Source organism: Nycticebus coucang, chromosome 5 (assembly GCF_027406575.1).
Source record: "Nycticebus coucang isolate mNycCou1 chromosome 5, mNycCou1.pri, whole genome shotgun sequence".
In the NCBI taxonomy this organism is placed as follows: Eukaryota; Metazoa; Chordata; class Mammalia; order Primates; family Lorisidae; genus Nycticebus; species Nycticebus coucang.
In genome coordinates, this window is record NC_069784.1 from 75816991 (window position 1) to 75830398 (window position 13408).

General features: G+C 42.3%; 1 protein-coding gene across 6 annotated transcripts in view; it reads right to left on the minus strand.

The window, feature by feature from the left end:
* Nucleotides 1-13061, minus strand: part of USP45 (ubiquitin specific peptidase 45) — a 79223-nt gene extending 66162 nt beyond the window's left edge. For 3 of the 6 annotated variants that reach the window (XM_053592329.1, XM_053592328.1, XM_053592325.1), the window contains exons 1-4: nt 11022-11114; nt 8651-8760; nt 3008-3177; nt 1320-1423 (exon numbers count right to left, since the gene is read on the minus strand). In XM_053592329.1, the coding sequence (XP_053448304.1) occupies nt 1320-1423; nt 3008-3177; nt 8651-8750 (374 nt within the window). In that variant the 5' untranslated portion in view covers nt 8751-8760; nt 11022-11114. Of the gene's footprint in view, nt 1-1319; nt 1424-3007; nt 3178-8650; nt 8761-11021; nt 11115-13036 lie in introns of those variants that run through there. The other 3 variants (XM_053592327.1, XM_053592326.1, XM_053592331.1) reach the window with 3 other exon arrangements.
* Nucleotides 13062-13408: the final 347 nt, after the last annotated feature.

The following is a 13408-nucleotide window of genomic DNA, read 5'->3' on the forward strand; positions in this document are numbered from 1 at the left end:
TCTCCCATCATCTTTCCCTATTTCAGTGGCTCTTAACATAGCAATTGTTCCCTGACTCATTTCTCCCAGTCTCAATTCCCAGTTGTTCCGAATTCAGCTTATTTTATTCTTTTGCCCTGCCTCATCTTTCAATTGCTTCTAATATGGAATCACTTAGGGCCTCTAACATCTCAACACATTGTTGAGCAGCAGCAATTCATGACCAGTCAGCAATGGGTTAAACTGTGGACCGAAAGCACTGGTGACACCCCCACCCCCCCACAACTACTAATGAGAATATCTATCTGCAGTCTGTCTACGCAAGACCTCCCTGGGATTCTGACACACTGCAGGTGGAGACCACGACAGCAAAATCTTTACTGAGCTGCTGCACTGTGACATCCTGCTCCTCTCCCCGCTCTAATGCGTTATTTACCCGTTAAGTTCCTTTGTTCTCACCTCATTCTCCCCAGTACTACTACTTGGGCCCAAAACAACATAGAAAAACACAAATGCCAGCAGGCACCCTGTGGCTCTATAAAGATGATCTCCCCCATGAGCCAAAATAGCCTTATTGTTAATTTTAGAACCCTAAAATACAAAGCTAAAATATTTTTGTCTTAAAGAAAAGTTGAAGACTCCTGAAAATTCATTCAAGGAACCCTAAGGGTCTATAGGTTTAGTTAGAAAATTATTGCAAAATACAGAGAAACCATTTCTGAAACAGTGTGATATGCTGGTAAGAAACTAGAAAATCAAAAACTTTCTTTTAGTGCCTGGATTTTTACATTGTGACCACACAAAAGTAAATGATACACATAAAATAAGGAAACTGGACTAGGTTTTTAGCCATGCTGAAGTAGCAGAATCACCTGAGAGGTTTTTACAAACTTCTTGTGCCCACTCGATTACTTAAAAGTCCTTCCTCCTCTAGAACTCTGAAGTCTGTATTAGCAAGTTCATGACAAAAAAATCAACTGGAAAGAATTTTTTCTTTATGTTACAAAGAGAATGTTAAAAGTAGAGAGACTGTTAATTTTAACAATTTAAATTTTATATTCATCAATAATGTTAATATTCTTAAATTATCCCATAGACTGTGTGCGGGCTAAAAAAACATATGCTGGTATAACATCTTTAAATATTTTACCTTGTAAAGCTTAAAGAAAAAGATTTTTTTTCTGTAGTGGACACAAGAACTAACAAAACAACTTACTGGGTGGTGCCTGTGGCTCAAGGAGTAGGGCGCTGGCCCCATATACTGGGGGTGGTGGGTTCAAACCCGGCCCCGGCCAAAATTGCAAAAAAAAAAAAAAAAGAAAGAAAAAGACTTAACTTACCATATAATCCATGTGCTGAGACTAATTACTATACAGTGGGGCTCTGTCCTGAAACTCCTTGAGTGCTTCAGTGAATGTTGGCTTTCTGAGCTTTCACCACATCCCTAAAGATGAACAGAATGCTATTTGTATGAATCATACATTTGTTTCAAATTAATCAAAACTTAAATCCGTACTCAAATTTATATTGAAAAAATTCTGTTTGGTTTTAAATTTCAAACAAGAGGGGAAATTTTCATAAAGCAATAAAGATTCTCATTAAATTTAATTTCTTGCAAAGAGGATAACTTGGTTTTTGATATATAATATTTACCTAAAACAGTCATGAGTAGAGTTAACTTCCCTGTGATTTAAAAATGCATATACTCTCTGTTTGGAGTACTATGGGGACACTGAGCATCCCAGCAGGCTAATGTCCTCCCCTAAATACTCATGTCCAATCCAGTACACATCTCCAGCTCAAACCCACTTAGAACTAGTAAGGCACAGACCAGTCACAGTGATTTCCCTCACTAGGTAAGTGAAGAAACGAGATACAACTCTGGTTAATGTGACATGAAGGGAAGCCTGCTGACTATTTCTAGGGAAGTTTTATATATTTTTAAAAGAGAACACAGACTTCTGGCTCGGCCCCCGTAGCACAATGGTTATGGTGCCAGCCACATGCACTGAGGCCAGCGGGTTCAAATTCAGCTGGGGTCAGCTAAACAACAATGACGAATGCAACAAAAAATAGCCAGGCATTGCGGTGAGCGCTTGTAGTCCCAGCTACTTAGGAGGCTGAGGCAAGAGAATCGCTTAAGCCCAAGAGTTGTGAGCTGTGACATTACAGCACTCTACAGAGGGTGACATAGTGAAACTGTCTCAAAAAAAAAAAAAAAGAACACATACTCCCTTATGGCCTTTGGGGATTGCTGCCTTAAACATATGCCTAAAGCATCTTTGGCTATCTTGAAACTATGAAGTTGAGAAAAGCATAGCAGAAAAACAAAATAAGCGGGGCAGCGCTTGTGGCTCAGTGAGTAGGGCACCGGCCCCATATACCGGAGGTGGCGGGTTCAAACCAGGCCCCAGACAAAAACTGCCCCAAAAAACCAAAAAATAAAAAACCCACTGCAGCTATATGCAAAGGGGGGTTGGGGGGGGGGAGAAAGAAAAACAAAATAAGCCTAAATTAAATGCTCTTTCCATTAAATTAACTAATCCTGAAGTGGCCTTACTTCTGGACTTTCTGTATGAGGTAGTGAAAATTCCTCTATTTTAAAAAAAAGTACACACTTTTAATTTTATTAGAAAACCCCTTTATTTCAGATATCAAGAATTTCTAAACTTTTATAAATTATTTTGAACAAAAGGAAAATAATCCTTTTTGAGAGAGAAAAAAAAAAATCTAAAAAGTTGAATCCATTTCTTGCGTAAATCCAAAAAGTAAAGACAGGTCCAGGCTTGGGAACTACTGCCCAAGTGGATTGGATTTCCTTTCAAAGCATTTATAAACCATCATTACTTTCTGAATACAACATATCTTTTACTTTACCTTAACAAACATTTCGAAGTTCCTTCCTGGACAGTTTGTATCTAAATACAGAATACATTTTATCTTAAGACTTATGCGTTAGTCCAACTTACAGTAAGCACCTAAGGGAAATACTTAAAACAAATTCACACGAAAATAACACTTTTCTTACCTGGAAGCCACATTTAAGGCACAACCAAATATCAGAAGGAAGCACTGGCTGCCCATCATAGAACCTTCTTTCTTTTAAACACTCTGAGCAAACGGACCACACATTCTCAGCCACTGCTCTCTTCACATGGTTCACGCCGACAGCATGACTTACGTGTTGGCAAGTTAAACCTAATGAATAAGATACAATAAAATCCGAAAACGTTCTTAGTTGAACCAAAGTGCTACCATCAGTAAGCAAAAGTCAGTGGTATTAAAAATGCTGTTAACTAAAAAGCACAGACATTCCAAAAACAAAATAACTCAAAAAGGATACACGCTACACAATTCCATTTACAGAACATTCATGAAATGACACAGAGTGGAAGAACAGGTTAGTGGTTGTCAGGGAACAGAGGGAACAGGTTAGTGTGGGGAGAAGAGGGTGTGGCTATAAATGGGCACGGTACAGTCAGGTATCTCGATTATGGTGGTTACACGTATAAAGCTATTCATGTACTGAAACTGCGTATAGCTGCACACACGTAGTCACTCACTCACACGAGTGCATGCTTATCTGGTGAAACCTAAAGAAACTCTGAGCACCGTACCAATATCAGTTTCCTGACTTTGATATTATAACAATGCAAGACATCAATATTAGAAGAGGCTAGGTAAAGGTGAATGGAACCCCCTTGGATTTCTTTGCACCTTCTTGGAAATCTAAAATCACTAAAAAATTTACAATGTAAGCCTTGGCAACACAGCAAGGCACTGCCTCTAAAAAGATAACAAAAATTAGCAGGGCCTGGTGGTGTGAGCCTGTAGTCTCAGCTACTCAGCAGGCTGAGGTAGGAGGATCACTTGAGTTCAAGGCTTCAGTGAGCTATGATTCTGCTGCTGCACTCCAGGCTGGGTGACAGAGCAAAACCCCAATCTCTAAAAAACCTAAAGATGTAAGAAATAAGTAAACTGAAGATTACAAATGTATTAAACATTATGTGCCAGGCATATTGAATGCATTCTATTTCCCTTAAGATGCACATGTAAAATATTTTTACATAGACAAGCTGTTATGATGCTATTTTCATTATTATTGAGAGAAAGGAAAAAAAGAAGCAAACAATGGTATAATTTACAGGAGCAAGAATTCTCAGAATTCTCCTTAAGGAATATCCCTCCCCCACCCCCCCAAATAAGGAATATCCTCAAACCTGCATAACAAATAATTATTATTATTTTATTTATTTATTTTTTTAGAGACAGAGTCTCACTTTATCGCCCTCAGTAGAGTGCTGTGTTGTCACAGCTCACAGCAACCTCCAGCTCTTGGGCATAAGCGATTCTCTTGTTTCAGCCTCCCAAGTAGCTGGGACTACAGGCGCCCACCACAATGCCCGGCTATTTTTTTTGTTGCAGTTTGGCTGAGGCCGGTTTTGAACCCACCACCCTAGGTATATGGGGCTGGCGCCCTACCCACTGAGCCACAGGTGCCTCCCTGAGTAACAAATTATTTTGACTAGTCCTTAATCACCCTTTATAACAGCTTCTCACTGTATGATTGTGCAGAGACAAACTGTCAAGACACAGCAAATATGGTTTTAATTTTTTTTTCTTAGAGACAGAGTCTCCCTTTATTGCACTTGGTAGAGTACTGTGGCATCACAGTTCACAGCAACCTCCAGCTCTTGGGCTTAAGCGATTCTCTTGCCTTAGCCTCCCAAGCATCTGGGACTACAGGTGCCTGCCACAATGCCCAGCTATTTTTTTGTTGCAGTGTGGCTGGGGCTGGGTTTGAACCTGCCACCCTCAGTATATGGGGCCGGCATTCCTACTCACTAAGCCACAGGCGCCGCCCTGGTTTTAATTTTTCAAATAACTATTTCTCCCACAGGCACAATTACACTTCCCTTTCTCCTAAATACCTGAACACTTTAATTTCTCCACTTCAGACATTCCAAACATTAAAATTACAACTACCTACTAAAATCAAATAAAAAGGAAAGGGCTAATTCACTTTAAGAGGAAAACAATAGTATGTACACTTCAGCTCCTTCTCCTTCCCTTTCTAAATGCGAAGCCTCTCTTTAAACCTACTAATTAACTAGGATGTGACTGCTGACAAGTTACTTGTGGTGAAATATAATTTCAACAAAAAGAATATATACATGTGAATAAAATATAAAAGCTTCTAATTTTACATCAAGAGCAAGCTCTCAGAAGAGATATTGAAGGAGTTAATTCTGAAGTCCTATGTTTGAGAGGCAAGGACTCATGGCAGAAAAGGCTGTTCAGGGAAAGACTGATAAATGCCCAACAAGTACAAAACCTAGAAATGTCATTGCTTTGTTTGAATTTTACATTGTAAAATTTTAAGGGGAAAATCATTCCACGAACCTTTCTTTATCAGTCTCTGGGGTGGTATATGGCTGGGGTTAAACTTAAAATTCTGATTCTACTATTCAGATTTTTCAAATTTCAATTTTCAGTCAATTCAAAGAAAAGTGAACTCAAGATAAAAAGGCTCTAAATTAAACCTATTAGCTTGTAAATGTCTCAATAATATATATTTTGTGGGTGTAAATAAAAAGTTTAGAGCTTTCCTACAATAGGTAACCAGTGTTTAAACAGCATTCACTATCTCTTGTGGTAGAAAATATATAAAAAATTAATAAGTAAATTTCTTCAGTTTTCTAGTATTTCTTTAATTGTAAAATTACTAAATGTCATCTGACAAATAGGCCCTCTAAAGATTCCTGAATAAAATACTAAAATGTATTGAAGAGCACAATTGTTTCACATTAAACAAAGTAGAAACAATAATCAGGAGGCCGGCAAGGGGGCTCATGCCTGTAATTCCAGCACTATGGGAGGCCAAGGTGGGTGGATCGCCTGAGCTCAGCAATTCAGCCTGAGCCTGAGCGAGACTGGTCTGGAATTGCTGATTATATTTCACCATAAGTAACTTGTCAGTAGTCACATTCTACTTATGTCTAAAAATAGCCAGGCATTGTTGTGGGCACCTGGCTTGAGTCTAAGAGTTTGAGGTTGCTGTGAGCTGTGATACTACAGCACTCTACTGAGGGCGACAAAAGGAGACTATCTCAAAAACAAAACAAACAAAACAATAATCAGAATTTCCATGTTTTCCACTTTGAACAAAAACAAAAACTTTAGAGGAAAGTCTTCCAGTTTGCAAATGGTAACACTTCCCTCTTCTCCCAGAAATTATCCAAAGATAATAAGAAAAGGAAACAAAGACACAAAGATCATTTTCAGAGAAAAGCCCTAAGTCACAAATTAAGTAAGCGGAAGTGCACCCACTTCAAAGCAGCCGAGATGGAACCAGGGTGTACAAAGAAGAAAGCAGAGAATTTGCAGCCAGATTTCACACAGAACAGCATGTGCTTCCCGGACATAAAACAAACCTAAATCGCTGTGCTGAAGCTATAGTAGCAGGAGCTATGTCCAATTTTATGTTGAGAAGAAGCAAAAGAAAGGAATTTCTCACTTTCTATGAGTGAAATAAAGCCAACCATATTTGTAGGAAGCAGTCCTGTGTCTATGGCAATTGGGGAGAAGAGACACTTTAGATCATGAAAAAAACCAGCCTGCATAATTCAGGGTTGCATTTTTTGGTAGGAAAAAAATAAAGGCTAAAATGAACTCAAACTCGAAACTCCAGGTTGGTCTCAACGAGACCGGTTTTTACCCAAATAGTTTAAAATTCCTTAGTCCAAGGTAAGTAACCTTACATCAAAGAACGATTAATTACCTTCTTGCCTCTAGCCTGGGGGCTCCCTGGCCCCTCCCAGAGCATCTTATTCCCACTCTCCTGTCCAGGATGGATGTGGGCATGCAGGTGGCAAAGGAGCTGCCTCCACCCCTCTGGCCCATGTAGCAGTCACAACCCCCATTTCCACTCTGGGGTTCAGGAGGTGGATACCGTATATAAGTTTCCAAATCCTTTCTTTTCTATGCACCTTATTATTTAAGAGGGCAGGGTCCCAGGTGGGAACCTCCGCACAATATAGTCTGTCACTGTTTGAGGAGAAAAATGAGCAATCAAAGAGAAATCAAAGTCACAAATTCTATAATAAGAAAAAGTAATGAAGAAACAGAAAAAACAAATAGCAGAGCAATCTCTGCCATGAATTAAGAACACAAAACAGAAGCAAGAGCTCTAGGACAAGATGGCAAAACAATAGGAAGTGACCGGCAAAGTTCAGGACAGAAGTGGAACAAAAATAAATACAGAAAACCACAAAAAATGAAGGCTAAAATAAAAATAATATAAGATAAAACAGACACTGCTGTAAATACAGTAAAGGATACAAATGAAAACAGCAAGCAGAATGAAAAGGAAGTAAGAGTTTTAGAGGACTGGAGAAAAAATAACCATGGAAGGAAGACAGTTAACATAAGAATAATCATATGAGCTGAGCCTGGTGGCTCACGCCTGTAATCCTAACACTCTGGGGGGCCGAGGTGGATGAATTGCCTAAGCTCACAGGTTAGAAACCAGCCTGAGCCAGAGCAAGACCTCGTCTCTAAAAAATATCCAAGCATTGTGATGGGTGCTGTAGTCCCAGCTACTTTGGAGGCTGAGGCAAGAGAATTGCTTGAGCCCAAGAGTTTGAGGTTGCTGTGAGCTATCATACCACGACATTCTACCAAGGGCGACAAGTAGAGGCTCTATCTCAAAAAAAGAAAAAAGAAAGAAAGAAAGAATAATCATATGAAATAAACTGCATGAACAGAATAGAACATATGTAAAAATATATTTCAGACTTCCTTTGATACAGCAAACTAGTCATCCTGAAATGCTATCCAAGTTTGCTTAAAAAATGGCAGTAATGTATTTTAAGTATCTTTTTAAATAGAGAACTGAGATAAGAAAGTGAGGAAAATCCTCAAGGCCAAAACCTAAGGAAAAAGGCTAAAGAGAAAGGTAAGCCATAAGCCAGCAGCTCCCAAGGGCCATCTGCCAAGCTTTGGTGCCCTGGAGACTTGGTTTTAACAGGACTTGAGAAAGAAACAACAAGAAAAAGATGCAATCTAAGTTACTTTCTAAACTAAACAAGATTCCAATAAGTACACCAACAGCAGTTTTTGAAACTAGACACTAAAGCTTATACATAAAACAGTGAAAATAAAGAGTAATAGATTTATTAATTTAAAACACAACAGTTGTTCATTGGTATATTCAGAGACTGATTCCAGGACCTGAGCTGGGCCATCTGCACATTAATAGACACTGAAGACTCAAGAGGGGGATGGAATGGGGAAGGATGAAAAATTACCTTTAGGGTACCATGCATACCACTCAGGTGACGGATACACTTAAAGTCCAGACTGCACAACTATATAATACATACATGTAACAGAATTCAACTTGTACACTTGCATCTATTAAAATTTATAAAAATATTTTTAAGTTCTCACAGTTGGCCCTGGGGAACCAAAGAAAAGTGGGTCCTTTCAGTAGGAAGTTTTTACATCTCTCAAATACTTACTATATTTTCCATCTGCATTTGCTTGGGAAAAAAAATCCATGTAAAAGTGCACCCTGCACAGTTCAAACTTGTGCTGTTAAAGGCTCACGTGCATTATTATTTCTTGTCCTCAACGCTCTTTGGGATACGGACATGGAGACATCATTTACCTGTAATGTCATCCGAAGAGTCTTCATCATGAGGTATAGTAGGCTTTTTGCTTCTTTTGGCTTTCTCAGGTAAAGCTTTGGTTGGATCTTTCACCCGCATCTGTTATTTACTGAAAAGGTTAAGAGGAAAAACATGAATATGCAATCTTCAAAATTAAAGTCTTACATATTTTATTTAATGTCTATCAAAACTAAAATGACTTAGATTTTAATTGGTCTAGTAAATGAATGGAGGAAGAAAAGGAGAATATCAGCTGAAATCAACGACATCTTTATTAAGTCAATATACAAATGATAGATTCCGTTTTGACTTTTACCAATCACCCTGTTACAGACTAAATGGTTGTGTCCACCTCCAAAATACATATGTCGAAACCTAATTACCAATGTGGAGGTGGAATCTGGGGGAGGTAATTAGGTCATGCATGTGGTCCCTCATGAATGGGATTAGTCTCTTACAAGAAGAGGCCAGAACACTAGCCTTGTGTCCACACGAGGAAACAAGAAGACTGGCATCTACAAACTAGAAGAGTGCCCTCACTAGACACCAGGCCTGCTGGCACCTTGGTCTTGGACTTCCCAGCCTCCATTACTGTAAGAAAGAAATGTTTGTTGTTTAAGCCACTGGTCTATAATTTGTTATAGCAACCTGAACTAAGACATATCCACATACCTCCTAAATATATGATGTCCTAGTGAATTAAAAAACTGGTTTGGTCAACAAAGTAAATGCTCCTGAAAAACGTGCTCCTCTTGCCCTTTCTTCCCTTCCCCATCAAGGAAATAGTAGGAACAAGAAGAGACACGCTGGACTAGGGAAGGAAGCCGTAAGCCAAACACAGTAAAGCCGTCCTACCTAGTGCTGGAATATTAAGAGAAAATAAATTTCTCCCCACCCCTTTTTTTTTTTGGCCCGGGCTGCGTTTGAACCATCTCCAGCATATGGGGCCGGCGCCCTACTCCTTTGAGCCACAGGTGCCACCCTAAATTTCTCCCTTTTTAAGTTACAGCATTTTTTTTTGTTTTTTTCTCTAACTTTTTATTATAAAAAACTTTAAACAGCAACAAAATTAAAAGAAACACAATGAACACCCATACACTATCTAGATTCCACATCTATTAACATTGCCATATTTGTTTGATCTAAATATCAATATGTGTGTACCCTGAGACATGTGTGCTTATGTAAGTATGTATTTGTTTCTTTTTCTGCTGAATTATTTCAGCAAGCTGCAGAGATCATGACACTTCACCCCTAAATATACTTCAGGATGTTTCTTCTAGATGTGTCGTTACACTAATCATTATCACACCTCAGAAAATTAACAATAAGTCTCTAATATATCCTATTATATTCTAATTCCCTTTGCTTTGTTTTGTTTTCTTTTTCTTTCTTTCCTTTTTTTTTTTTTGAGACACAGTCTGACTCTGTCACCCTAGGTAGACTGCTGTGGTGTCCTAGCTCACAAGTAACCTCAAACTCTCGTACTCAAGCGATCCTCTTGCCTCACTCTCCCAAGCAGCTGCAACTACAGGTTCTTGCCACAACTCCCAACTAGGTTTTCTATTTTAAGTAGAGACCGGGGCTCGCTCTTCTCAGACTGGTCTCAGACTCCTGAACTCAGGCCATCCACCTGGCTCAGCCTCCCAAAGAACTAGGATTACAGGCCTGAGCCACCTAGCCCAGCCCATATTCTAATTTCTTTAGTTGGCCCTAAAGTGAAAGCATCTTCAATAGCTGGTTTTTCATATAAGATTCAATCAATTTTTCTTCCTTCCTTCTTTCCCTTCTCTCTCTCCTTGCCCTCCCACCTTTCTTCCTTTCTTTATTTAGACAGAGTCTTAAGTGGCCTCAGCCTAGCTCACAGCAACCTCAAACTCCTGGGCTCAAGCAATCCTCCTGCCTCAGCCTTCTGAGTAGCTGGGACTACAGATGCACACCGCCATGCCTGGCTAATTTTTCTATTTTTTAAGTAGAGGTGGAGGTCTTGCTTTGTTCAAGCTGGTCTCAGAACTTCTGACCTCAAGCTGTCCTCCCACTTCCATCTCCCAGAGTGCTAGGATTACAGGTGTGAGCCACTCTGCCTGGCCCATAGAGAAAATTTGTGATGATTTTCCTGACATGTTTAATATGCCTAACAAGAAAGAATCATTAGGTACAGTAACACACAATTTAGCAATCACTTATATGTACAGTTTTCCAATTTTCATTTAAGGCAAAAAGAGATAAAATTAAAGTCCAATTATTAGAGTTTCAAATACTTTCTATCATCAAAATTGTGTCTGGAGATCTCCAAGTCATCCCCCAAATTTGGAGAGTCCATAGGATTCACACAATTAGCATATATTAATAGTTGTATTCATGGCTAACCTTTATTACTGCAATGTAGTCCAGATACACAGCTGGGCTAAAATGGAAAAAGACACTATGGAGTCGGGAACAATCACAATTAGGCTTCCTTATGCTGCATGTCTCCCAGGTGGGGTCACACAGAACACTCTTCCCCCAACAAGGAGAATGCAGCAACACATAAATAATGCTTCTGTGGTACCCAATAGTGCCCAGAATTTTCATGGAAGCTGGTAATTCTGGCATAAACTATGTAGTTCAACAGAAACTTCCCAAATCCAAGTTCCCAGATGCTAAACAAGGTCTATCCTTGCAAGCAGGTCTTTCTAAGGATGGTAGTCTCGGGCTATGTTAACTCGTTTTCAGCACGTTTGGCCATTTTTCTCAAGCAGTTTTGCAAACATTAATCTTTAACAGTTTCCAACTTCATCACTTAACACCTGTCTTCTCTAATGTAGGGTGTCCGACTAAGTTCTTTAAAAAGCTTTAAGCTGTTTTCAAACAAGCTATGCAAACAAAAGCCCGTATTCTCCCAAATCATCATCATAATCACCTTGTTTTTGTACTTTGGAGCAGTTATTTTAGGGGGTGGGGAGAAGAAGAAAGGGTCAATCTCTTTTTAGATACCAAGCTAAAAAAGATGAAGAGCACTTATAGCTTTGCCCCGTATCACGCTCAGTTCTAAGCACCTCACAGATAATAAGCCACTTAATGCGCACAACCACCTTATGACAGAAGGGCAGTAGTAGGTTACTGCTACTGCCCTTCTTTTACATCTGAAACTGAGGCAGAAGGGCTAAGAGACTTGTGTGGGGGAGGTCCCAGGGGCAGAGGGGCTCAGACACTTGTGTGGGGAGGTCCCAGAGGCAGAAGGGCTCAGGGACTTGTGTGGGGAGGTCCCAGAGGCAGAAGGGCTCAGGGACTTGTATGCGGAGGTCCCAGAGGCAGAGGGGGCTCAGAGACTTGCGTGGGGAGGTCCCAGAGGCAGAAGGGCTCAGGGACTTGTGTGGGGAGGTCCCGGAGGCAGAGGGGCTCAGGGACTTGTGTGGAGAGGTCCCGGAGACAGAAGGGCTCAGGGACTTGTGTGCAGAGGTCCCGGGGGCAGAGGGGACTCAGAGACTTGAGGGGGGAGGTCCCAGAGGCAGAAGGGCTCAGGGACTTGTGTGGGGAGGTCCCAGAGGCAGAAGGGCTCAGGGACTTGTATGCGGAGGTCCCAGAGGCAGAGGGGGCTCAGAGACTTGCGTGGGGAGGTCCCAGAGGCAGAAGGGCTCAGGGACTTGTGTGGGGAGGTCCCGGAGGCAGAGGGGGCTCAGGGACTTGTATGCGGAGGTCCCAGAGGCAGAGGGGGCTCAGAGACTTGCGTGGGGAGGTCCCAGAGGCAGAAGGGCTCAGGGACTTGTGTGGGGAGGTCCCGGAGGCAGAGGGGGCTCAGGGACTTGTATGCGGAGGTCCCAGAGGCAGAGGGGGCTCAGAGACTTGCGTGGGGAGGTCCCAGAGGCAGAAGGGCTCAGGGACTTGTGTGGGGAGGTCCCGGAGGCAGAGGGGCTCAGGGACTTGTGTGGAGAGGTCCCGGAGACAGAGGGGCTCAGGGACTTGCGTGGGGAGGTCCCAGAGCCAGTGAGTGGAGGATGCGGATGTGGACCCAGGCAGTCCGACTCCAGAGCTCCTGATACACGATGGTGCCTGAAAACCGTGGTTAGGCACTCTTCCTCCGATCACTAACACCTCAGGAACATCAAGAGAAAATGCACTAGGACCAGAGTGCGGACGGAAGGGGTCAGGCCGCCGCGCGCCCGGGTCACCGCCAGGCTGGACTCGGGCCCTCCCCGGCTGCTCCTCCCGCAGCCGCCGGTACAGGAGCCGGCAGGGCTGCGCTTACACTGCCCTCGGAGACCGCCTGGCGCCCCCCCGGGATCAGGACGGCGAGAGGGAGTAGGGGGCCCCTCTCGCAGCCTTGCCCACCCACAAGGGGCTCAGGGTCGCCCGAAGCGAAGATCGGGACCTCCAGCCAGCACAACACTGTGCGCCCCACTCACCCCGCCCGGCCAGGCAGCCGCGTCAAGGTCCCGGAGAGACTGCGCCTGCGCGGCCGTCCCAGGAGCAGGTGGGGGCGGGGCGTGCGGTGACGGCCACGCGGCCCGGGCGGCTGCCAGTGTCCAGCGCGCGCAGGGAGCGGGGCGGTTCGCCGGGCGCCTGCTTCCTTGGAGCTGCCGTCGGTTCCCAGTTTGCCGGTCTGGAGTGGGCAACTCGGATCGTCCGACTTAAGTGCTACTTCTTGCTGGGCGCCGTCTAGGACAGCCTCCGATCTCCTCCCATCACCCTCCTTTGAACTCTAAAGTCACATCTGACATAACATCCTATATTATCTTTCTTTAAAAAAAAATTACTGTCATATTACTTGTCACTCT